The sequence below is a fragment of the Ranitomeya variabilis genome, chromosome 3 (genome assembly GCF_051348905.1).
Source record: "Ranitomeya variabilis isolate aRanVar5 chromosome 3, aRanVar5.hap1, whole genome shotgun sequence".
NCBI classification, from domain to species: Eukaryota; Metazoa; Chordata; class Amphibia; order Anura; family Dendrobatidae; genus Ranitomeya; species Ranitomeya variabilis.
In genome coordinates, this window is record NC_135234.1 from 503276552 (window position 1) to 503303863 (window position 27312).

At 42.4% G+C, this 27312-nt stretch overlaps 1 protein-coding gene and 1 long non-coding RNA gene across 5 annotated transcripts in view; one reads left to right on the top strand and one right to left on the bottom strand.

Moving 5' to 3' along the window:
* UBE3A (ubiquitin protein ligase E3A) overlaps nucleotides 1-27312 on the top strand; it is a 70793-nt gene that overhangs the window by 13975 nt on the left and 29506 nt on the right. For all 3 annotated transcript variants that reach the window (XM_077296857.1, XM_077296856.1, XM_077296855.1), the window contains exons 2-4: nucleotides 2709-2753; nucleotides 11349-11659; nucleotides 18864-20110. In XM_077296857.1, the coding sequence (XP_077152972.1) occupies nucleotides 2752-2753; nucleotides 11349-11659; nucleotides 18864-20110 (1560 nt within the window). In that variant the 5' untranslated portion in view covers nucleotides 2709-2751. The remainder of the gene's footprint in view (nucleotides 1-2708; nucleotides 2754-11348; nucleotides 11660-18863; nucleotides 20111-27312) is intronic.
* The window catches only part of LOC143816461 (uncharacterized), a 55293-nt gene continuing 28289 nt past the window's right edge, over nucleotides 309-27312 (bottom strand). For both annotated transcript variants that reach the window (XR_013223950.1, XR_013223949.1), the window contains one exon: nucleotides 309-616. This is a non-coding gene — a long non-coding RNA (uncharacterized LOC143816461). The remainder of the gene's footprint in view (nucleotides 617-27312) is intronic.

Genomic DNA, 27312 nt, shown 5'->3' on the forward strand with positions numbered 1-27312 from the left:
GCTCCTCTAAGGACTCGTGTCCTGGAAACAGACAACAAATACACACAGTACAGTCTGATCCTGCAGTCACTCGCTTCGGTTTCCTCTGTGTTGCTAACATACCAAATCTATGTTGGCATTAAGTAGGTGACCAGCGGATGAACATTTGATGTGAATATTGCCTCTTGTCCACCAGGGCCAAAAGTCAGACATTTTCTATTATAGACATATGTTGCAGATTCCATACATTTGCATTGCTTAAACATAACCTCTCCAGATTGGATCTTCACGTCCCATTGTAGATCCTGCATTAACAGGACTCAATCAGCACAGAGTGACTGTTGAAACCAAAAATTGGTATTGATTTATATTGATTAAATATACACAAGCAATTTACTGCTTAATACTTTTTGAGATATTTCCTTTAATTTAATCTACAGCCCCTTGCCCTGGAGACCGACCACTGCGGATATCACAACTTGCACTGTGCTTACAAGCTTTTATTTCAAGCTTGTAATGATGTTTTTGCAGCTACCCAGGATAGCTCCAGCGAGCAGTGTACCGCCCAGTCTTGCCAATCTTCAGCACAGTGCTTACAAGATAGACAGCAGCTGTGTTCCGTCTTCTAGGCATTGAGCTATAAATAAAAAGAAAGTATTAATTTCTCAAGAACACCCCGAACCCACCATTTATCCCTTTATTAATACAGCATAATGAGAGAGCAATTAATGTGAGTTTTGATGATTTGTGGCCATGGCTATTACAGTGGTGTAATATGGGCTCTTATTAGGGTACGTGCCCACGATCAGTACTTGCTGCAGGTTTGACGCTGCATATTTATGCAACGTCAAACCCTTAGCGGCCACACGTTACAGCAGAGTGGATGGGATTTCTACAAATCTCATGTCCACTATGCATCCATAGTTGCATGCGGGTCACCCGCGGAGACTGACATGCGGCACATCTATCAAGACTGCAACAAGTCAATTTCTCTTTTTGGAGAAATTACATAAATAGAAATGTATTGGATGCAGTGAATCTGCACGGTTCAGTGAACACGTGGATTTACCTGCGTTTAATAGACAGCAGCACTTTGGATGCAGCGAACATACTGTGTCCCAAATCACTGCTACTTCCGCATCGTGTGCACCAGGCCTTTGTGTATTAGTAAACTGTTACTATAGGAAGATACAAATACGGTAAGTTTTCTTCCTTCTTGTGCAGAGCTAATTTTAAGCTTCATATAATGTATCATCCTAGAGATATGTTTACATGTGGATATACTGCAGATTTTCTGTCCTGAAATTCATATAGAAAATCCAATGGATTACAGTAGAAGTGGATGAGATGTTAACAAATTGCATTCTTCTAAATAATTTCCACCCATAAATTGACATGCCCTGCAGATTTTCAATTTACAGTGTGTCCATATCTTCTGTCTGCCTTTTCATTGTGTAGGGTGAAATCTGCAGCAAACCCGCAACAAAATTTGCAATACAGACATATTTAGCTGTGGATCTGCAATGGATTCTTTTCCATCACATGTGGTTGTAATTTTCATGGAGAATGCAGCGGGAACACTTGTGGGATGACGCTAATGCTTACACCAGAAATTGAATGTTTTATATAGGATCAGATGCTTCCCTTGAAGAACTGTTTTCACTTGTGTACAGGCGTCCTTGTAAAATGGGTATTCCTAACCACAAGGTCGGAGCCGTGGAATCGGTAAGCCAAACCTCCGACTCCTCAATTTCCATGACTCCGACTCCACCAAAATGGGCTCTGACTCCACGACTCCGACTCCACAGCCCTGCACAAGGTAGTTGATATATTGCTGATCAGTGGGGTCTGACTGTTATGACCCCTATTTAGGCCGCCGTCACACAAGCGATGAGAGAATCAGCTCAATTATGCCGATAACACTCTGCTCAAACTCTGTTAGAATTTGACCTGTCGTCTTAGTGTGATCTGATTCTCACATGAGAGAAGACGAAGCTTCCCATCTTCTACATCATCGGAGTCCGTGAATGCTGGACTACACTCAGATGACATCTAATTGCAGTCTGATGTTTCACACACACTCATAGCTTTATATGAATATGAATAATACAAATTCCTCCACTCGCAGCATGGTGCCACTTTTTTCTTATACCAAAGCGGCCAGAGGAAAAAATAGCAGATCTGCACCACCCCATAGAATAACATTGGTCCCAGTGCTGTCATATGAAACATCGGATAGCACTTGGCCGTGTTATGCGCTCATGTGAGCCCTTATCCCGAGAATGGAGCTTTGAATTGTCCCGTCAGATTGTATTCATTCATTCATTATGTGACTGTCAGAGATGGCCAAACCAAATGCTGTACTCCGTTAGTCCTACAGAGGATGAATGGAGCGCCATGCATAAGCTGTCACTGACTCATTCTAAAGAGGCGCTTCTAAGCCCCCCTTTCTTGTGACATTTGAGTTCCTAGTGGTTGTGTACTAAGATCAGCTGATAACTTTTATTATTGGGAATAAACCATTGTTGGGTGTGTAAAAAGTTAGAAAAAAAATCTTTCACTCTTTATCACCTATTCTGTATGCAGGTGATATTTTTCTGACACTGTCTCATCATTTAAGCTGTCTTGGAGTATATAGTATGTCATATTTTTTATTGTGCGGATGTGCTGTTTTTTTCTGCCGTATTGAACATCTTATTAAAGTACATCTAAATCTGTCTGTATTGCAGATCACCAGGAGATCCTAATTCAGAAAACCTAGAAAATAGCCGAATGTAAGTATGATGGGACAATAAAATATCTACTCGATGGACTTGTGTAAATGTCCTTGAGACCATATCACTGCAAATTACAAACTAGCTGGTGCTGTCCCTTAATGCGCTTTCCATTCAGTCCTGGTCACACGATTGTGTTAGACAAGACTGCAAGATGGAAAATTACGCTTGAGAAGTCCAGTTAGCCACACACAGGGTAAAGTTTTCTAAGGACGTCAGCCCTTTTTATGGCACACGTAGCAGCTGACCCCAGCCTCCCCGCTAACACACCATCGCCACTTTGGACCACATTGCCTGCTCCATACAGATAACTGATGACACTAGCCCATTACTGCTCTTACGCTTATGGATTTGTCGTACTCATACGCATTTTACTAACAAGTGCACCTCCACTTTTCAGAATGGTAAAGTAAGCACTTATGCCCAATGTAAAATGTATTTTACAATGATCACACACTTTCTTCGTCCTTCTTGCATAAACGAATTGTGAGCACCCTGTGGGAGTCTGTTTTTTGATTTTTCAAGTGGCCTGAACTATATAGATAAGTGATCGACCAGTTGTCAGAAAATTTCTGTCGGTGTCAAAATCTGACAATTTGGGGGAAATGATCAGACCTTTAGTTTTATATATATATATATATATATATATATATATATATATATATATATATATATATATATATATATATATATATATATATATATATATATATATAAATTTTTTTTTTTTTGCAATGACCAGCAATTTGCTAAGCATATTGCTATAAACTACCTATCGCCCAAAAGAAAATCAAACCTCTCAATCAAAAAACACACAAAACCGTGATAAAATCATGCATATGTTATGCCCATTGTCAGCTTCATGTAGGACATGAGCCTTCCGCGCTGCGTCACATGCTGCTTCCTTGGAGAACTTCTGCAGCTAACGTTAATGTTGTTAATTTCATTAAATCTATAGATGTAGAGCAATAGTACTCCTGCCGCTCAGCTGTTATCAGCGGCCACCGACCAGAAATTCTCCCTTGTGGAGCTGGCTGTCTTCTGATAGTGGCCACTGCAGGGTGCTACACATCCACCTCCTACTGATTTTGAATAGCAGGCGGATGTGTAGTACCCAGCGGCGGACACAATCAGAAGATGACCAGCTCCTCAAGTGAGTATGTATGGTCGGCTGCCAACACCAATGCCAGCTGACCGGCGGGGGTGCTGGGTGTCGGACACCGGACGATCAGTCATTGGTAACGTCCTAAGAATGGGTCATCTGTGAAAAAGTAGTGGACGACCTCTTTTACAGCAGTCTAGCAACCTGTATGTAAGTCCCCAACCTCCACTACATAGCTAAAAAAATTTTTTTATATAACCCCACCCCCCCAAACCATTGGGCATTGCTGGTCTTGCTTCGGCGCCTCTTCTCCCCTTCCAATTGCAGTCGTCCTTGCCTGCTTCATGTGGCTGACATCATCTACACAGTGTTCCCATGTGCTCCTGCACAGGCGTACTACACTCTGGTCATCAGCACTCTTTATCTCCCGGTGCATGTGCTTTACAGTACTTGGCTCTGCCCAGCAACCAACAACTGAGGAAAATCTAATAGTGCAAAGCAACTATTCAATAGATATGTTCATCAGTTAGCATATCTCTTGTCTATAGTTGTGTGCACTTTGTTTTTGCCACTTGTTAGTGGCTTTATCAGGGCTTCTGTCGTACCCTGAAAACCAGAGATTCACATGGATGTCCCACTCAGTCTCCAGTGAAAGGTCTTCTTTTGGCCCCAAATACCCACTTATGGGTATATACAGTCATGGCCAAAAGTATTGACACCCCTGCAATTCTGTCAGATAATAACACTGGTCAACAGCATTTTTGGTGCCAAAGATATTTCATCGAATTTAGGGTATTTTTGGGGTGCTGATTCTGAATATGTCATCAGTTTTGCCAGATTGGCTCAAGTTTTTGAGATTTTTGGTATCTTATTTATAGCACTTGTTGGTAAATGCGACGCATCATCTCATTAATTTCTTTGGATTAGTACTTGAACTGAGCAGTTCTCAATATAGTTTTGTGTTAATTAGTGTTCTAAAAGTTTGTTCATAGCTTGATTTTTGCACTAACTTTATGTTGTTGTCTGTTTTCCAGTGAAAAGCATGAACTCATCAAGAAGAAGTTGTCTTTACGATCCAGACTCATTCTGTTACATTTGTGGTGAATACACACTGCCAAAACATAGAAGAAACATAACAGACTTCGTAAAAAAAGTGTATTTTGCCTATTTTGGGGTTATGCTTGGGGACCAAGACAAGTTTTGGGCACCACACATAGTGTGCAAAGCATGTATCGAATTATTACGAAAATGGAGCAAAGGACAAAGAAAAAGCTTCAAATTTGGTGTTCCAATGGTGTGGAGAGAGCCAAAAAATCATCATGATGACTGTTATTTATGGTAAACACAGGTACAGGCACATCTTCACAATGAGGGACAGGCCTTCTTGCAGATTCCATGTTACTCCCATTTTCGTTTCTTATGCTTATTGAATCCTTGCACTTGCACTGCACAGAAATAACAGTCATCATGATGATTTTTTGGCTCTCTCCACACCATTGGAACACCAAATTTGAAGCTTTTTCTTTGTCCTTTGCTCCATTTTCGTAATAATTCGATACATGCTTTGCACACTATGTGTGGTGCCCAAAACTTGTCTTGGTCCCCAAGCATAACCCCAAAATAGGCAAAATACACTTTTTTTACGAAGTCTGTTATGTTTCTTCTATGTTTTGGCAGTGTGTATTCACCACAAATGTAACAGAATGAGTCTGGATCGTTAAGACAACTTCTTCTTGATGAGTTCATGCTTTTCACTGGAAAACAGACAACAACATAAAGTTAGTGCAAAAATCAAGCTATGAACAAACTTTTAGAACACTAATTAACACAAAACTATATTGAGACCTGCTCAGTTCAAGTACTAATCCAAAGAAATTAATGAGATGATGCGTCGCATTTACCAACAAGTGCTATAAATAAGATACCAAAAATGTCAAAAACTTGAGCCAATCTGGCAAAACTGATAGCATATTCAGAATCAGCACCCCAAAAATACCCCAAATTCATTAAAATATTTTGGACACCAGAAAAAAAATTTTTTTTTGTTGACCTGTGTAATCAGTTTCTTCCTGAAAATGATTGCAAACACAAATTCTTTGGTATTATTATCTTCATTTAATTTGTCTTAAATGAAAAAACACAAAAAGAATTGTCCTAAAGCCAAATTGGATATAATTCCACACCAAACATAAAAAGGGGGTGGACAAAAGTATTGGCACTGTAGGAAAAATCATGTGATGCTTCTCTAATTTGTGTAATTAACAGCACCTGTAACTTACCTGTGGCACCTAACAGGTGTTGGCAATAACTAAATCACACTTGAAGCCAGTTGACATGGATTAAAGTTGACTCAACCCCTGTCCTGTGTCCATCTCCAAAGACCTGAATGTTCCTGTGTCTACCGTGCGCAGTGTCATCAAGAAGTTTAAAGCTCATGGCACTGTGGCTAACCTCCCTAGATGTGGACGGAAAAGAAAAATTGACAAGAGATTTCAATGCAAGATTGTGCGGATGTTGGATAAAGAACCTCGACTAACATCCAAACAAGTTCAAGCTGCCCTGCAGTCCGAGGGTACAACAGTGTCAACCCGTACTATCCGTCGGCATCTGAATGAAAAGGGACTGTATGGTAGGAGACCCAGGAAGACCCCACTTCTTACCCCGAGACATAAAAAAGCCAGGCTGGAGTTTGCCAAAACTTACCTGAAAAAGCCTAAAACGTTTTGGAAGAATGTTCTCTGGTCGGAAGAGACAAAAGTAGAGCTTTTTGGGCAAAGGCATCAACATAGAGTTTACAGGAGAAAAAAAGATTCATTCAAAGAAAAGAACACGGTCCCTACAGTCAAACATGGCAGAGGTTCACTGATGTTTTGGGGCTGCTTTGCTGCCTCTGGCACTGGACTGCTTGACCGTGTGCATGGCATTATGAAATCTGAAGACTACCAACAAATTTTGCAGCATAATGTAGGGCCCAGTGTGAGAAAGCTGGGTCTCCCTCAGAGGTCATGGGTCTTCCAGCAGGACAATGACCCAAAACACACTTCAAAAAGCACTAGAAAATGATTTGAGAGAAAGCACTGGAGACTTCTAAGGTGGCCAGCAATGAGTCCAGACCTGAATCCCATAGAACGCCCGTGGAGAGATCTAAAAATGGCAGTTTGGAGAAGGCACCCTTCAAATATCAGGGCCCTGGAGCAGTTTGCCAAAGAAGAATGGTCTAAAATTCCAGCAGAGCATTGTAAGAAACTCATTGATGGTTACCAGAAGCGGTTGGTCGCAGTTATTTTGGCTAAAGGTTGTGCAACCAAGTATTAGGCTGAGGGTGCCAATACTTTTGTCTGGCCCATTTTTGGAGTTTTGTGTCAAATGATCAATGTTTTGCTTCATTCTCTTTTGTGTTTTTTTTTTTTTCATTTAAGACAAATTAAATGAAGATAATACCAAAGAATTTGTGTTTGCAATCATTTTCAGGAAGAAACTGAGTATCTGACAGAATTGCAGGGGTGTGAATACTTTTGGCAATGACTGTATGGGTATATGATCACAGGGCATATTCACAGCTTATTCTGTGCTGATGGAAAGTCCGCTACATGTTACTGTAACAGCGCTGTGGGTAACTTTTTAAGAAATGTTTTAAATGCTGCAAATAACATATGATTTCAGCAACAGAATTTGCAGCAATATTTACAGCTGTGGCTTTTTCACTGTGAAACTTTAGCTCAGTAATTATTATTTTTCTTTTTTTTTTTTAAATGAAAAAGTAAATCTGAAGTGGAGGAACACTCGCAGCTTTTCTCTGCAGCCCATATAACAAGCGTCACCATAATCGCACTTTACATATGATTAATGGAAGCAAAGCATTTTCTCAGCTTTTACATTCCTAATTCTATACCGTGTCAGTGCCACTATTTCAGTGTTCCCCCTGTGCGCTGGCTCTACAAGAATCTGGAGCACTTTGCATGTGATGGACATTATTCAAGTGTCTACTCTTTGCCTGGCTTTTGCTTGTACCATTTCACATGCATTCACTATGTTAAGCACGAGAGTCCTGCATGCAGAAGCTATGTCGGCATCAAGAAGTCTCCAAACATTGAAGTAAGCAAGCACGTGCTTTCAGAGGCTGTGTATTTATAGCAGTAACCCCTGGCTTGTAGCCATGCGTCGAGATGTTCCTGAGCTTACTTTAAAGGAGACTCTAGCTGTGTGTTGGCTTTGGACATGTGCAGTTTTACTTCTAGTACCACTGCAATGCCTTGGCTGTAGATCATATTAATATTTAGCTCGGCCAGAGTGTAAGCTAGGCATATAAGCAATGTCATCAATGTGAATATGGAGCCCTGAAGAGTGACAGTCCACCTTCCCCAATACTAATAGTTGTAGGCTTCATGTAAGCTGGAAGTCTCAGCAGTCTGAATTAATAAAAAAAAAAATGCTTGATATCAAAATACAAACTTGGGGGGGGGGGGGGGGGGGAGCATAAAATATCCTGCAAATTAATATTACAAACTATATGGGAGAGATTGTTAAAAATTATTGTAAGGGAGCAATGAATCGGGACGGAGCCGAGTGACTGGGATCACCGAAGTGCAAGGAAAGCTTAGAAGGAGCACAGTTCTAAACCAGCAACCCTTTATGCTCCAAAAATATGAAGTGCTTGAATTTAAACATTTCAGTCTGTGATGGATCATACCAGCTTTATATGGCATAAATGTAAAATATGGAAAAGATGCATACAGATTACATTAAAGAACCAAATGCGTTTGCTTTAATAACTGGTTATTATAAAAAATGACCAACTTCAAGAGCTTTAACTGTATGTTGGTACTACTACTAACGCTAGTGTTGATTTAGTTAGAAAAATGGTTAAAAGGGTTGTGTGGGCAGAGTAAGACACTTTGACTTGAGCACTGGTTATGTAAAAAATATCAAACTCGGTCGCTTAGTGGACTGCACAGAGATGGGAAGTGGTAATGTCACCAGCTGCCGGACCGCTGCAGCCTGTGATTGGTTGCAGCGGTCAGGTGACTGGAGCAGCTGGTCATCTGGTGTTTTTATGATGAAGCAATGCTCAATGTTACCTGACCGCCACGATGGTCCGGTGGCTTGTGGAACAGTGACTTCACTGCTTCCTGTCTCTTCGCAGATCACGGAGTGGCTTGTGCTTGATCCAGGAAGGTTCCAGTAGGCGAGTATGGCTGAGTATGTGTTCAGTCCCCTGGGTCAAGTTTTATTTTGCCCCAACAGCTCCTTGAACATTTACGTGAAAAATGTTTTCTTGAGTTCTGCTTTATATACAGTATGTGTTCAGTTTTCTATAAGATTTGTTACTGCTAATGTGTGCTGTAATATACCCCATACACACCAGCTCCTATAATGCTTACAGTGGAGTATACACTACATTACATTTGCTGCTGACTTTACATTTCCTCTGATTCCTGTTTAGTACAGCACATGGTGTTCATGTATAATGTCAGTTTATTTCAGGAAGTGCCCTATACTAATTATTTTTCTGCACAAATTAAAGGGGGACTATTCTCACATGCTCCATTTCCCCTCTATTGCTAATGTATCCAGCCACTCAATTCAAGTCTATGGCGCTTATGAAAACAGTTGTGTGTAAAGCTTTGTCGTCAGTGCCATTGACTTTGAGTAGTGTGGCAGTGCGCATGCCAGTCCATTCTACTGTCCCCCATTCAGGGATTGGGGGGGATGCAATAAGACCCAAATCAATCCAGTAATAACCACCTACCCAGTGAAATACCAACATGCCCCATTAACCATTTTTAAGTCATTATCAATGTCATACATGCTTGTCTTATTTGTTAAACTTTTTTCCACAAAAATCTATAGTGTGGTGAAACGCACAAATTGTTTCTCTTTCAGTTGGAGCTGTACGATTACTGTGTTTTTTGTTCTTTGGAAAAAAAATTGAGTTTCCTTAGCTTATGGTAGTTTACATGTTGGGAGTATACATGTTGCCAGTGTCCACATGACAGCACTCCACTTTCTTATGTTTTCCAGTCATAATCCGGCTTTAAAAATAATCTGTCACCAGTAGTGATGAGCGTGCAAGCTCAGATAAGGTGTTCTCCGAGCATGCTCGCGTGCTAATAGAGCATCTTCGGTGTGAGTCCCCAACGCCTGCTGTTTGACAGCCGTAACATATGCAGGGATTGGTGGTTTGTTGGTCAATCCTTGCATATGTTACGGCTGTCGAACAGCCAAGAGATGTGCAGCCGTGGGGACTCACACCGAAGATGCTCTGTTAGCACGCGAGCATGCTCGGAGAACACCTTATCTGGGCTTGCACGCTCATCACTACTCACCAGGTTTATTCTGCCCATCTGAGAGCAGAAAAAACTATGGCCAATGTGTGCCGAGTCATTTACTGGGCTCATGCTGTAGATCTGATAACGCTACTGTTTTATCTGCTGCAGTGATGAGCTTCTACTATGTAGTCCTTGATTATAAATAATCTCTGTATGCCTGCCACCACCACTGACAGCTTACTGCCTACGTGGTGGCCAGACAGAAAGCTGCCAATCAGTTGTGTGCGGGCAGAGACAGCTCATCATTGAGAAGACTAGAAGAGCTGCAGCTGATAAGTGATTTTAACAAAACTAAAGCAAGAAGTCCAGTAAGTACAAACATAATTGGTTGAGGCAAAATGTCCCTATGATAAAACTGAGTTGCCAGAGCCCAGCCAGTGTTGTCTGGAGCATAGAGAACAAAAGCTATTCCTACAAGAGGCCTGGCATAACTTCAGATGTTTCCAGTCTTTAGCAATAAGTTTTACAAAAGAGTCCTAAAACTTCTAGTAGTTCACCTTAAATGGAAGAAAATGTTTATATATTGTAAATGTTGTAGTCATTAATGGCTTCCATGAATTTGCCTGAGAACCTATTTTTTTATGTACATAATGGAGGGTTTCTGTATTTACAGGGGATGTCCAGCCCAGTGCAAATTTTCCAAATCCTATCAGTGTCATATATAATATTGAGAGAAGCTGAAGACCACACCAGTCAACATGTGACTGCAGATAATAAAATCGCATGCTTGTGGTCATGTAACGACTGCTCGGACCAGCAAGCAGAGCTCAATCTTAACAGTGTGTGTGTTACGCACAGCTGGAATTCTGCAAGTGCTTGCTGAAAAATTGCACTGGACTGGACAAACGCTTTAAATCTATTCTGCCCATTTCAGTTGGGCTTTCTCAGCCTATCACTGAACTCTATGGATAGCTAGTTTGTATGTGACTAGTAGCATACCCAGGAGATCCTTATGATTAATGATATTTCCCGTTGTAATGTTATTTCAGAGTCTATTAACAGCTAACCTGTTAATAGGTATAAAATGCAGTAGTTGGTTGAAATTCATGGATTTCAACATTTAATATTTATGTGCCAGACTAATCAGGCCTGACTACTAATTTGGATGAGCTTTGTATATGAAAGCTGTACTAATCCACATGCCTGTTTGAATGTTTGCTACAGGAAGCGAGCAGCTGCAAAGCATCTAATAGAACGCTACTACCACCAGTTAACTGAGGGCTGTGGAAATGATTCCTGCACGAATGAGTTTTGTGCTTCCTGTCCCACTTTTCTCCGTATGGATAACAATGCAGCAGCCATTAAGGCCCTCGACTTATATAAGGTTAATGCAAAACTCTGTGATCCTCATCCCTCCAAGAAAGGAACAAGCTCATCTTACCTAGAAAACAACTCCAAAAGTGCCCATAACAACCAGTGCTCGGAAAGAAAGATGAACAAGAAGGAAGTACACGGGCCCAGGGATGACTTCAAAGGTAAATCTTAATCATATATCCCAAATATGTGCTCAGTGTCTATTGTGTATTACCGGAATGTATATGTATCTTTGGGAGAAGGAGCACTGACCTGCAGTCATATTAGGACTTTAATATGCATTTCCCAAGTCTTTTGGCCTACTTGCCACTGCTTTACTATCCAAATATACTAATTTGGGGTACTGATGCTTGCAGGGAGAGGTCAGCAGTTGACTCCCTTTGTGTATTCTGGTTTTCAGACCAATCTCCTACAGTAGGCTTGGTAGACCCTCACTGCCCCCTATATAGTATACAGTAATGGAAATATTGGATTTGCTTCCACAAGCTCCCTGTGCTCATCTTGTCCCCTCCCAGTGATACAAATGTATGTATAGGTTTAACTTTGTATACTGTGTGTATATACAGCACTTTACAAAAGTATTAGGCGCATGTGAGGAAAAATGCAGCAAAGAATGTTTCCAGGAATAGAAGTGTTAATAAGTTTACCTTTATCAGTTGACCACAGTTAAAGTGATTTGATCAAAAGAGAAATCTAAATCAAATTCATAATTGGTGTGATCAACCTTTGCCTTCAGAGCAGCAAAAAATTATTCTAGGCACGCTTGCACAGAAAGCTTAAAGTTGGATGAGGAGCAGCCAGACTCTGCTACAAAGGGGAGGTTGTGGAAGACCGTTTAATGTCATGAGTCATACACCATGGCAAATAATATAATGGTGGGCACAACCCTTAAGTGAGGGTGCTGCAGTGGTAGTGGAAATCCACCCAATTGTAAAATAACCACGGCTCACTAAGGGATTCAACCAGAAAATCATATGTAGTCTGTAGGAGACCTTCATGCTTGACATTGCTGATCTGCTATGGACACCGTCCCATATAGCAGGGCTAGCAGAAATGATCAACTACTATGTGTTCACAAACGATCAGAAGATCACACCTTCAAGTCTCCTAGGAGTTTATTGAAGCAATGAAAAGTAGGAAAAGTTGTTTGTTTTTTTTTAAAAAACATAAGTTCAAATCACCCCCTTTTGCCCCATTCAAAATAACACTAAAAAATATCAAAAATACACACATTTGGTATCGCTGCATTCAGAAACGCCCGATCTATCTAAATATAGAAATAATCCGATCGTTAAACAGCATAACGAGAAAATAATCATAACGCCAGACTTACTTTTTTGGTCGCCACAACATTGCAATAAAATGCAGGCGATCATAAAGATCGTATCAACATCAAAATTGTATCAATAAAATATCAGCTTGGCACTCAAAGCCCTCGCCCAGACAAAAAATAAATTTCACATAAATAAAAAAGAACCTATTCATGTTTGGTATCTGCGCCCTTGTAATGACCTGGAAAATCATAATGGCAGGTCATTTTTGCCATATAGTGAACATGGTAAAAAAAAAAAACATTGATGAATTGCACTTTATTTTTTTTGCACCAGTAAGCTACACTGCTCAAAAAAGTAAAGGAAACACTTAAACAACATAATATAACTCCAAGTAAATCAAACTTCTGTGAAATCAAACTGTCCACTTAGGAAGCAACACTGACAATCAATTTCACACTGTTGTGCAAATGGAATAGACAACAGATGGAAATTATTGGCAATTATCAAGACACACTCCATAAAGGAGTGGTTCTGCAGGTGGGGACCACCGACCACATCTCCGCACCAATGCTTTCTGGCTGATGTTTTGGTCTCTTTTGAATGTTGGTTGTGCTTTCACACTCGTGGTGGCATGAGACGGACTCTACAACCCACACAAGTGGCTCAGGTAGTGCAGCTCATCCAGGATGGCACATCAATGCGAGTTGTGGCAAGAAGGTTTGCTGTGTCTGTCAGCATAGTGTCCTGAGGCTGGAGGCGCTACCAGGAGACAGGCCAGTACACCAGGAGACGTGAAGGGGGCCGTAGGAGGGCAACAACCCAGCAGCAGGACCGCTATCAGCCTTTGTGCAAGGAGGAACAGGAGGAGCACTGCCAGATCCCTGCAAAATGACCTCCAGCAGGCCACAAATGTGCATGTGTCTGCACAAACTGTTAGAAACAGACTCCATGAGGATGGTCTGAGTGCCCGACGTCCACAGATGGGGGTTGTGCTCACAGCTTAACACCGTGCAGGACGCTTGGCATTTGCCACAGAACACCAGGATTGGCAAATTCACCACTGGCGCCCTGTGCTCTTCACAGATGAAAGCAGGTTCACACGGAGCACATGTGACAGACATGACAGAGTCCGGTATGCCGTGGAGAGTGAACTATTGCCTGCAACATCCTTTAGCATGACCGGTTTGGCAGTGGGTCAGTAATGGTGTGGGGTGGTATTTCTTTGGAGGGCCGCACAGCCCTCCATGTGCTCGCCAGAGGTAGCCTTACTGCCATTAGGTACCGAGATGAGATCCTCAGACCCCTTGTGAGACCATATGCTAGTGCGGTTGGCCCTGGGTTCCTCCTAATGCAGGACAATGCCAGACCTCATGTGGCTGGAGTGTGTCAGCAGTTCCTGCAAGATGAAGGCATTGAAGCTATGGACTGGCCCGCCCGTTCCCCAGACCTGAATCCAATTGAACACATCTGGGACATCATGTCTCGCACCAAACACCAACGTCACGTTGCACCACAGACTGTCCAGGAGTTGGTGGATGCTTTAGTCCAGGTCTGGGAGGAGATCCCTCCGGAGACCATCCACCGCCTCATCATGTGCATGCCCAGGCATTGTAGGGAGGTCATACAGGCACGTGGAGGCCACAAACACTACTGAGCATCATTTCCTTGTCTTGAGGCGTTTCCACTAAAGTTGGATCAGCCTGTAACTTCATTTTCCACTTTTATTTTGAGCATCATTCCAACTCCAGACCTCCGTGGGATATTAGTTGTGATTTACGTTGATCATTTTTAGGTTTTATTGTTCTCCACACATTCTACTATGTAATGAATAAAGATTTACAACTGGAACATTTCATTCAGCGATATCTAGGATGTGGGATTTTAGTGTTCCCTTTATTTTTTTTGAGCAGTGTATATGGTAAAATCAATGGTGTCGTTTAAAAGTACAAATCATCCTGAAAAAAAACAAGCCCTCACTCGGCCATATTGATGAGAAAAATATAAGAAAATCTGGTCCTGGGAAGATGGGGAGCAAAAAACGAAAACTGAAAAATACCAAGGTTGTGAAGAGGTTAAACATTTAGTCAATATACAGCAGTTTCCTGACAAACTGCCAGTTTGCGATGGTCAACCTATAATATGTATGTTGTAAAGAAAACTTTTGTTTTGAAGAAATCTGTTTCCCTCACATTATTAAAATGACATCAGAGTAAAAGGTAAATGATCAAAAATTATTGAAAATATGCCAATCAAAAAGCCATACACCCAATCAGATACATTCTTCTTATCCTTAAAGTGCATTTATAATCGGAAAATGACCTAATTTTTAGTGACTTCTGTTAAATGTATTTGGTTTTCCCTTTTTCCTTTTTTTTTTTTTTTTTTTTTTATAAATTGTAGCAAAGTTGCAGTGATATATGTGAATGAAGAAGTGTGTCCTACACTTGAACAGTCTGCATACATGAAAATCACACAGACGTAGAATTATGGCAGATAGTTGAAATGAGCAGGAAAGTTTTAAACTTTAAGTTGTGGGGAAAAAAAAAAGCTCTGCCCAAAAGCATAATATCGGTCACCGAGTCCTGAAACTGCGAGAGATATTGGAAATGCCGAGAGAGATTAAACGAGAAAGGACCTGATTTGTCTTCTCTATGTAGTTGGTAAATTGTATTTTGTGAAATGGATTGTAATAATTGTAGAGTCTAATTTAAACAAATCAGGTGGAGAAGTTACATTTGGGAGTGAAAAAGTAATTGCATCATACCAAGCTTCCTCCAAGGGGACCAGACTTTAAGGCTGTGTGCACACTTTGCGGCATGCTCTGCGGGTTCTCCCGCAGCGGAATTGATAAATCTGCAGCGCAAAACCGCTGCGGTTATCCCTGCAGATTTATCGCGGTTTGTTTTGCGATTTCCGCTGCGGGATTACTCCTATACTATTGATGCTGCATATGCAGCAATATGCAGCATCAATAGTAATGTTAAAATTAATAAAAATTGGTTATACTCACCCTCTGATGTCCGGATCTCCTCGGCGCTGCACGCGGCGCTCCGGTTCCAAAGATGCTGTGCCGAGAAGGACCTTCGTGACGTCACGGTCATGTGACCGCGGCGTCATCACGGTCATGTGACCGCGACGTCACCGCAGGTCCTGCTCGCACAGCAACTGAGACCGGACAGCCGCGTGCAGCGCTGAGAGGTGAGTATAGCATTATTTTTTATTTTAATTCGTTTTTTTTTTACACTATTTATGCTTCCCAGGGCCTGGAGGAGAGTCTCCTCTCCTCCACCCCAGGTAGCAACCGCACATTATCCGCTTACTTCCCGCATCGTGGGCACAGCCCCATGCGGGAAGTTAGCGGATCAATGCATTTCTATGGGTGCAGAATCGCTGCGATTCTGCACAAAGAAGTGACATCCTGCGGGTTGTAAACCGCTGCATTTCTGCGCGGTTTTTCCCGCAGCATGTGCACAGCGGTTTGCGGTTTCCATAGGGTTTACATGTTAATGTAAACGCTATGGAAACTGCTGCGGACCCGCAGCATCAAAATCGCCGCTGATCCGCGGTAAAAACCGCAAAGTGTGAACATGGCCTAAAAGTCATTCCAGCTGCCTACCTTACCATCTATTCTAGCCTGCAAATTTGGGTGACTTCTATTCACTGAGATTTGTTTGTTACCAATATAACGGTATTAAGCATTTAGCTGCAGGTTCGTGGCTAGAAACTTTTTAGGGTCTTAAACGATTTGATCGTCTTTAGTTGGATAGTATTCCAGAAGGGTATTAATGGGCAATTCCCCCAAATGTGAGCTAAGCAATCAGCATCTTTAGCATAGTTGATTGTTTGGTAGGCCCCCAATGGGAGAGTAATTATCGTGTCTTGTGCCATCTTTTCACCAACGTATAATGATTTTCTTGAATTTTTAATGTTTTAAATATATTTAATATGCAAATTGCCTCTTCAGAGAGGCAGAAGACTTTGACTAAAGAACCCATTTAATGAGCCTTACCATATGACTTAAAATAAAAGCCAAACCAGAATCTCATTTTGCAGACAGTGTTCTGGCGTACTTCCCCTCGTCAGTGCAAAGTATGATATCTGATTTGACTGTATGAGAGGCTTAGTTGGATCTAAGGGGTAACATTTCTCCTTGTGGAGAGTGACATGCCTAGCATGGTATGTCAGTGTGAGGAGGCTTGTAAGCTTTGCAATACTCTTCTGGGACATTTAAATATGCAAATTACCTCTTCAGGGAGGAAGAGGACTTGAACTCTAGTGCTATTGGAAGTAGCAATCCTAAAAGTCACTACCAGCCCTTTAACGAGTTTTGCCATATGACTTAAAATAAAAGCCAAACCAGTATCTCTATTTGCAAACAGTGTTTCATGTTACTGCACCCGTCAGTGTAAAGTACAATATCTGATTTGGCTGTGTGTGAGAGGCCTCTTGGTGGGATCTATGGGGTTACATTTCTCCTTGTGTAGAGTGACATGCCAAGCTGGCATGCCAATGTGAGAAGGCTTATAAGCCTTGCAATTCTCTGTGGCTAAATTAAATATTCAAATATTTAATATGTCATGATTTTTTTATTTTTTTTTTAATTTCTAAAATGATCTGTATTTAAAAAAAAAAAAAAAAAAAAAAGATAAATTTGAAATCTTGCAATTTTCAAGCTAGCCACTGTCCTTCTTGGAGGAGTTTACAGCAGTTTTTATTCCAGGCAAGATTACAACAAAAGATAACACCTGTATACACAGGATCCAACAATCACAATTGGTAATTTTACAGCTCTCCCTCTCTTCACAATGACCTTTCCAAGTGCACATCAGATGCTTCAATACATACAAAATATATGGTCGGAGCCGGTGTTTTTCTGCTAACTAATGTACATGTGTTCTCCAGTAAGAGTGACCAGAGTAAAAATTGTTGAATTTCTTATTCATAATTTTTCTACCAATCCTGATATGTTTAAAAAAAAAAAAAAAAAAACACAGTAAAAAAAAAAAAAAAAAAGATGCAGAAACCTCACTTTAGGCAAAGTCGGGGATAGGGAGCCAAGTTATCGGGATGAGTATTCCCACAAATCTGTATGATTTGTCATGTCTTCTTATGCACACATGAGACACTAGTCAATCAAGCAAAGGTGCGCTGGGAGGGAATGTCGGGCACCTGCCCTGATGACTATTTTATCAGTCTGGACAATGCTCTTCCTTTTTAGACGTAAGATGAATGTCACTTCGGCAGGGAGAAGACAGTAGGGGCTCATCATATGACTAGTCCTCTCGTTCTCAGTGCTTGATAAAACGGATAAACTGCTGCTAATCATTAACCCACTGTTAAATACTGAAATATCTGCACTGAGTGAGGCCATCTCCGAGTAGTTTGGGCATCATGAATCGATGACTGGTTTCCTTTAAAGGGTTATCTGGGACTTTTTTTTTTGGGGGGGGGGGGGGCTATTGGGTTAAGCACTTACCAGCAGGTAGTTTCTAAGTGCCTGCCTGTTTTGCCCAGCGATGACCTGTTCTGGTTCAAAATGGTCACGGACTGCTCCTACCGGTGATTCTTCTGCTTCCAGTGACGTCATGTCAACAAACCAGCTGCTTATCTTCTGGTCTGCTATTTAAAATTGGGCGTCCCTTCCGACATCATGCTGATTGACAGCTGGCTCCCCGCTGCCTAACTGTGGCAAGCTGCCTGTCAGTCAGCATGATGTCGGCAGTGATGCCCTGTTGACATGGCCGACCAGGAGAGAAGGTGCTTCTCTGTTGATGTGAGGTCAAATGAAAAAGGAGAATTGTTGCCTGAGCCAGAATATAGTCGCATGGCAGTCAGGTGGTTAGAAACTACTTGCCAATAAGTTCTTTGCTCCACAGCAAAAAAAACTCCAAAGACGGGTAACACCTTTTTAAGGGGGTTTTCTTTGACTTTAATATTGATGGTGTGTTCTTTAGGCAAACCATCAATGATAGATCCATTATCATCTGACTTTCAAGAAGCCTCCAGCAACTCAAGTTTTTCCTTTAGGTTTTTCATTCTGTTTGCTGAATTATCTTAATGATGATCTCTTTTTTTTTTTTTTTTCTTTTAGATGTGACTTCCCTCTCTGAAGAGAAGGTGTACGAAATTCTTGAACTATGTAGAGAACGGGAGGATTACTCTCCTCTTATTCGGGTTATTGGGAGAGTGTTTTCTAGTGCTGACGCCTTGGTTCAGAGCTTCCGCAAAGCAAAACAGCATACAAAGGAAGAACTGAAATCGTTACAGGAAAAGGATGAGGATAAAGATGAAGATGAGAAGGAAAAAGCAGCTTCATCTGCTGCTGCTATGGAAGAAGATTCTGCAGCTTCATCCTCCAGACTAAATGATGGTACACAGGGAGATAACAATATACCGAAATTAGGCCCAGAAGAAGTGTCACTAGATATTGAAGCAGTTAGACGGGTCTATCACAGGTTACTTTCTAATGAGAAAATAGAAACTGCCTTTCTTAATGCACTTGTATACTTATCTCCCAATGTCGAATGTGACTTAACGTATCATAATGTATATTCAAGGGACCCCAACTATCTGAATTTGTTTATTATAGTCATGGAAAATTGTAATCTCCACAGCCCCGAGTACTTGGAAATGGCTCTACCATTGTTCTGCAAAGCTATGAGCAAATTGCCTTTGGCTGCACAAGCAAAGTTGATCCGACTGTGGTCAAAATATAGTGCAGAACAGATCAGAAGAATGATGGAAACGTTTCAGCAGCTAATTACCTACAAAGTGATAAGCAACGAATTCAACAGTCGCAACTTAGTGAATGATGATGACGCTATTGTGGCTGCAACAAAATGCCTAAAGATGGTTTACTATGCAAATGTTGTCGGAGGAGAGATAGAGACAGATCACAATGAAGATGAAGACGAAGAACCCATCCCAGAATCTAGCGAGTTAACCCTCCAGGAACTCTTGGGAGAGGAGAGAAGAAATAAGAAGGGGCCTCGAGTAGATCCCCTTGAAATTGAACTTGGTGTAAAAACCATTGACTGCAGGAAACCCCTTATCCCTTTTGAAGAATTTGTTAATGAACCACTCAATGATGTTCTTGAAATGGACAAGGACTATACTTTCTTTAAAGTAGAAACTGAAAATAAATTCTCTTTTATGACATGTCCCTTTATCCTGAATGCTGTAACAAAGAATCTGGGACTGTACTATGACAACAGAATCCGCATGTATAGTGAGCGAAGAATCACAGTGCTTTACAGTCTCGTTCAGGGGCAGCAACTCAACCCATACTTAAGGCTAAAGGTTCGAAGAGATCACATCATTGATGATGCTTTAGTTAGGGTAAGTTTTATTCAAGAATTTAAATATTTATGTACCCTGATATTGTTTGCTAGTTTAGTTTACAGTTTTGTTTTCTTACTATATTTTGTGAATCCTCAGTTTACTTTGCTTTGGGGTATGCTTTCATGTAACATATCACTATGTGCTTCTCACTAAATTCGAATATCATCAAAAAGTTAATTTATTTCAGTTCTTCAATACAAAAAGTGAATCTCATAGTCATTACAGTGATCTATTTCATGTGTTTATTTCTGTTAATTTTGATGATTATGGCTTACAGCTAATGAAAACCCAAAAGTCGTTATCTCAGTAAATTAGAAAAATTAACAAAAAACACCTGCAAAGGCTTCCTAAGCGTTTAAAAATGTTCCTTAGTCTGTTTCAGTAGGCTTTACAATCATGGAGAAGACTGCTGACTTGACAGATGTCCAGAAGGCAGTTATTGACACACTCCGCAAGGAGGGAAAGCCACAAACTTTTATTGCTAAAGAAGTTGGCTGTACAGAGTGCTGTATCCAAGCATATTAATGGAAAGTTGAGTGGAAGGAAAGTGTGGTGGAAAAAGGTGCACAAGCAACCGGGATAACTGCTGCTTTGAAAGGATTAAAAAAAGGTCATTAAAAATTTGGGGGAGATTCACAAGGTGTGGACTGCTGCTGGAGTCATTGCTTCAAGAGCCACCACACATAGACATATCCGGAACATTAGCTACAAGTGTCGCATTCCTTGTGTCAAGCCACTCATAACCAATAGACAACGCCAGAAGCGTCTTGCCTGAGCCAAGGAGAAAAAGAACTGGACTGTTGCTCAGTGGTCCAAGGTGGTCTTTTCAGATTGAAGTAAATTTTACATTTCATTTGGAAATCAAGGTCCCAGAGTCTGGAAGAAGAGTGGAGAGGCACACAATCCAAGCTGCTTGAGGTCTAGTGTGTAGTTTCCACAATCAGTGATGGTTTGGGGAGCCATGTCATCAGCTCGTGTAGGTCTACTGTGTTTTATCAAGGCCAAAGTCAGCGCAGCCGTCTACCAGGACATTTTAGAGTACTTCATGCTTCCCTTTTTTTGGAGATGGAAATTTCATTCACCAGCAGGACTTGGCACCTGTCCACACTGCCAAAAGTACCAATACCTGGTTTAAAAACAACAGTATCACTGTGCTTGATTGGCCACATACTCGCCTGACCTTTACCCCATAGAGAATCTATGGGGTATTGTCAAGAGGAAGATGAGACACAAGACCCAACAATGCAGATGAGCTGAAGGCTGCTATCAAACCAACCTGGGCTTCCATAACACCTCAGCAGTGCCACAGGCTGATCGCCTCCATGCTACACCGCATTGATGCAGTAATTGATGCAAAAGGAGCCCCGACCTAGTATTGAGTGCATTTACTAAACATACATTTGAGTAGGCCAACATTTTGGCTTTTAAAATAATTTTTCCAAGCTGGTGTTATAAAGTATTCTAATTTACTGAGATAATGACTTTTGGGTTTTCATTGGCTATAATCCGTAATCTACATTAACAGAAATAAACACTTGAAATAGTTCACTCTGTCTGTCATGACTCTATAAAATGAGTTTCACTTTTTGTTTTGAAGAACTGAAATAACTAACTTTTTGATGATATTCTAATTCTGCGAGAAGCACCTGTATATCAGCAGCAATGAACTCTGCAATTAGATGTTCATACACATACAGTAATCTGTACAGTAGCATCAATTGTGAAACTTGGGCTTTCATTAAAAGTAATCTGTCAGTAGGATCAACCCTCCTAAGCCATCTATATGGGCATGTAGGTCATATTAAGCTGAAAAAAGTGATACTTGTATTTCTGCGATCTGATGTTTTATTCCAGAGAAATCCACATTTTCTTAATATATAAATGAGCTGTTAAGATATATGGCCTGGACACTGATCTGCAAGAGAATCTGCCTCCATAGTTTTTGAACTAAAAAGGGGAGTTACCAGTGTGAGACATGTAAACAACAGAAAACAGTAAAACTGAACATTGTCAAATTACAAACTAATTTGCCGCAGCTCTCACAGCTCTGCTGTATTATAACGCTGGCTGCCTGTGAGATGAAGTACTGAGAGGAACCTGCAGATGTGTCCGTTATAATTACACACAGCCCTGCAGTGAGAGCAGAGAGCGGCCATTACACATCACACTGGTAACACCTCTTTTATTAAAAAATAATCTCTGGAGATGGAGTCTCATGCAGATCAGTGTCCACCCCATAGCCTGGAACAGCTTATTTACACATGCTAAAAATGTCGATTTCTTTGGCATAAGACATCAGATCACAGATATCAATGCGTCATCTTATGACCTACATGCCCATATAGACTGCTTAGGAGAATTGATCCTGCTGACCAATTCCCTTTTAAGATACCAGCTTCTACTGCCCACTACAAGTAGTGAGAAGGAAACCACTGTAGTTAGTCTACCATCTAACGTGAAAGTAACATTTGGGGCCCTTGATTTTCTGACTGTTCTCCATGTTGACTTTGTGAAATACTAACACACACTTTCAATTTGGAGGTCCAAGATTTTGATATACTTTATACACCTTTTATGGGTAGTATACTTTTTCACATTAAGAATGCAGATGTATCTCTCCATTTCTTCAGCACAATGGACTGCCATGTACTGATTGGCCACAAACCTCCTGACCTGAACGCAGTGTTTTTCCAATATGCATGCGTACATACATACATGCATACATACATACATACGTACATACATACGTGCATATATAAGTGTATATATATTTTTTTTCAGGAGTCCTGCGGCCAGTACGTACATTGGGGTCTCTAATCATTCTGGGTTCATGGATGTGTGAAGCTGACCTCATAATGTGTAACGTTGCACTCTTGACCACGAATGGAACTCCTACCAAACTGCTGTTAACAGCATCTAGTATTGGCATTGATACCATACAGTCCTTAACTGGGAAGTAAGAGGTGGAGTTCCAGTCCATTGGCAAATATTACTCTATGGTGCTTTATGAATGTAAAAAAATAGACACTGGGCACTTGGGCCCCGATTCATCGAGACCTTTGGATTTCTTTTTTTTTTTTTTTTTTTTTTTAATGAGGGGGCGTGTTAACGTCAGTATCTCCTGTTCCATGATGATGTGTATGCTTTTCATGAATCGGAGCTTCTGATGAGTGGCGTGCGCCTCTCTAGAAATCTTACTACAGTCAGGGAAGGCCTCCGCTCATCTCGACTTAGATGAGCTGTGGCATCACGCCCTGTGCCTCCCCAGTTTCCACTATCTTGGCACACCTGGGAGAAATTGGAGTGAAAATCAAAAAGTCGCAGCATTTTGTCGCAATGGAGTTGTGCCAGATTTTTGTGACTTCTCAAAGTTTTTATGCCACTTTTTGGATATAAAAGCTATAAATTAGTGCCTTGGTGTTCAGACTTCCTCTTTCAACAAGGGGGTGTCTGCTGCATCAATCAACAGTCGCAGGTTGGCTGCATCTATCAGTTTATATGTAAACCAGAAAAAAGGGCTACGGCTTCCCCTTTGGGTGTGTACATATATTTTCTGGCACACTATGGCTGGCTTTGAAAGTAATAGGTTGGGGATGCAATGGTAGCTCTGTAAGGTACTGTTTTTGGTAGGATGCATTCTTTATTATTTTGATACATTATTAATAGTGCATTATTCGCTGTGTTACTAAGCTGAAGATTTGTTAGATCCAGCAGTTTAGGTGAAATCTGCCATAAAATGTGTGTTTGTGGCAAGTTAATGCTTAGCCATTTACAACCAACGTAATGGCAATTTTTTTAAAATGATCAATAACTATCAGATTAGGAGGAGGCTTATCAGCTACTACCAAAAAAAAATGTACTGGGGCATGAAATAATTATTTTGAAATCAATTGATTTTTTTTAAAAAAATTGTTCTATTGTGTCTTTATGGTAATTTCAACCATGAGCTGTAACAAAGCCAAAGATAAATGCTGGTGACATGAATGCAAATTCTTATGTCTAAAGCTGCCACACACTTTAGATAGCCAAGAGCTATTCCGTCAAATTCCACCATTAACATACGACCAAGGGCTCCACTTCTTGGATGCTCAGGAGGCTTGGCCAACGTAATCCGTTTCTATGGGCTGTTTAACTGAGGTCGCTGGGTCTAAAAAGTGACACACTGCAATAGCATGGGATGCTCCAGCATTACCATTGTACTCAGAATAACGGATCATTTAAGCAATGTCTGTTTGCATAGCCTGCATTAAAGTGACTCAGATATTTAGCGACAAAGATACAGGACCAGTCAAAACGTCGTTGCTTATGCTAATCAATAAAATCACATTGCAAAGTATCAACTTTGAGAGTGTGGTGGATTTTCCTTCCTGGATCTAAAAAGTGAGGCAGCTGCACTTGTGTCCAGGTGGAGAATGAATAGAGAGGTGGCCACGTGTCCTCTCCGTTTACTATTGCAGCAGACTATACTTTCTGGTAGCCACCTCTCCATTCATTCTTTGCTGGATGTAGCAGGCTGCCTTAGTCTGCTTTCACACATCAGGTTTTTTGTTTCAGGCACAATCCGGCAATTTTTGAAAAAAACGGATCCAGTTTTTTTACACGCCGGATCTGTTCTTTTTTTCCCATAGAGTTGTATTAGCGCCGGATTGTGCCTTACACACACACACACATTTGCCGTACACAAAAAAAGTCCCCTGCAACATTTTTTCTGTGCGTCGAAAAAGCCTGAAGGGACGTTTGCGGCAATAAACGCATGGAACGGATGTGTGAATGAACAGTTTCGGCTACCGAATCAGTTTTTTGTACACTGAGCATGCCCAGAAGCTTTGTTTTCGATTCTGCCATGGAATCTCAATCTCCCTCTCCCTCTCTCTCCCCCGATCCGAAAACCTGATGTGTGAAAGTAGCCTTACCAGGAAATTCAGGAGAGTTCAGATGTTACTCCTTTTATCTGTTGTAGCCATTCTCCCAACTTACGGTACTTCTCCTACAACCACTTGAATCACTGTTGCTTTCACCTTCCACATCTTCTCCAGTTCTTTTTTGAGATCCTGTTATTTAACCCCTTCCCGACCCATGACGCCTATGCGGCGTCATGGAATGATCGCATCCCTGCAGATCGGGTGAAAGGGTTAATTCCTATTTTACCCGATCTGCAGGGAGAGGGGGAGTTGTACTTCAGCCTAGGGGGGGTGGCTTTGCCCCCACGTGGCTACGATCGCTCTGATTGGCTGTTGAAAGTGCAACAGCCAATCAGAGCAATTTGCAATATTTCACCTATGAAAATGGTGAAATATTGCAATCCAGCCATGGCCGATGCTGCAATAGCATCTGCCATGGCTGGAAATCATGTACTGGCCCCCCCCACCGCCCCCGATCTCCTCCCCAGTCGTCCGTTCTGTCAGGTACCCCCCTCCGTCCCCCTGTTCGCTCCCCCGTGCTCCTGTCCGCTCCCCCCGTCCTCCGATCCCCCCCCCTGTGCTCCGATCCACCACCCCCTCATACTTACCGATCCTCCCGGTGTCCGGCCGTCTCCTCGCTGGGCGCCGCCATCTTGGAAAATGGCGGGCGCATGCTCAGTACGCCCGCCGAATCTGCAGGCTGGCAGATTCGTTACAGGTACATTTTGATCGCTGTGGTAGGTTCTACCACAGCGATCAAAATAAAAAAATAATAAATAAACCCCCCCCTTTATCACCCCCATAGGTAGGGACAATAATAAAATAAAGAAAATATTTTTTTTTCTTTTACCACTAGGGTTAGGGTTAGAACTAGGGGTAGGGTTAGGGGTAGGGTTAGGGTTACGGGTAGGGTTAGGGTTAGGGGTAGGGTTATGGCATGTGCACACAGAGCGGATCGGCCGCGGATCCGCAGCGGATCGGCCGCGGATCCGCAGCGGATCGGCCGCGGATCGGCCGCGGATCGCAGCGGATCCGCAGCGGATCGGCCGCGGATCCGCAGCGGATCGGCCGCGGATCTGCAGCGGATCGGCCGCGGATCCGCAGCGGATCGGCCGCGGATCCGCAGTGGATCCGCAGCGGATTGGCCGCGGATCTGCAGCGGATTGGCCGCGGATCCGCAGTGGATCGGCCGCGGATCCGCAGCGGATCCGCAGCAGATTGGCCGCGGATCTGCAGCGGATTGGCCGCGGATCTGCAGCGGATTGGCCGCGGATCTGCAGCGGATTGGCCGCGGATTGGCCGCGGATCTGCAGCGGATTGGCCGCGGATCCGCAGTGGATCGGCCGCGGATCCGCAGTGGATCGGCCGCGGATCCGCAGCGGATCCGCAGCAGATTGGCCGCGGATCTGCAGCGGATTGGCCGCGGATCCGCAGCGGATCCGCAGCGGATTGGCCGCGGATCTGCAGCGGATTGGCAGCGGATCCGCAGCGGATTGGCCGCGGATCTGCAGCGGATTGGCCGCGGATCTGCAGCGGATTGGCCGCGGATCTGCAGCGGATTGGCCGCGGATCCGCAGCGGATCGGCAGCGGATCCGCAGCGGATTGGCCGCGGATCTGCAGCGGATTGGCAGCGGATTGGCCGCGGATCCGCAGCGGATTGGCCGCTGCGAATTCGAAGCAGTTTTCCATCAGGTTTACAGTACCATGTACACCTAAGGAAAACCAAATCTGCTGTGCCCATGGTGCGGAAAATTCCGTGCAGAAACGCTGCATTGTATTTTCCGCAGCATGTCAATTCTTTGTGCGGATTCCGCAGCGGTTTACACCTGTTCCTCAATAGGAATCCGCAGGTGAAATCCGCACAAAAAAACACTGGAAATCTGCTGTAAATCCGCAGGCAAAACGCAGTGCCTTTTACCTGCAGATTTTTCAAAAATCGTGCGGAAAAATCTCACACGAATCCGCAACGTGGGCACATACCCTTAGGGTTAGGGTTGGAATTAGGGCTAGGGTTGGAAATAGGGTTAAGAATAGGCTTGTGGTTAGGGTTACGGATAGGGTTAGGGGTGTGTTGGGGTTACAGTTGTGGTTAGGGTTGGGATTAGGGTTACGGTTGGGATTAGGGTTAGGATTAGGGTTGGAATTAGGGTTACGGTTGTGTTGCGGTTAGGGTTGTGGTTAGGGGTGTGTTGGGGTTAGGGTTGTGATTAGGGTTATGGCTACAGTTGGGATTAGGATTAGGGGTGTGTTGGGGTAAGTGTTGAAGTTAGAATTGAGGGGTTTCCACTGTTTTAGGC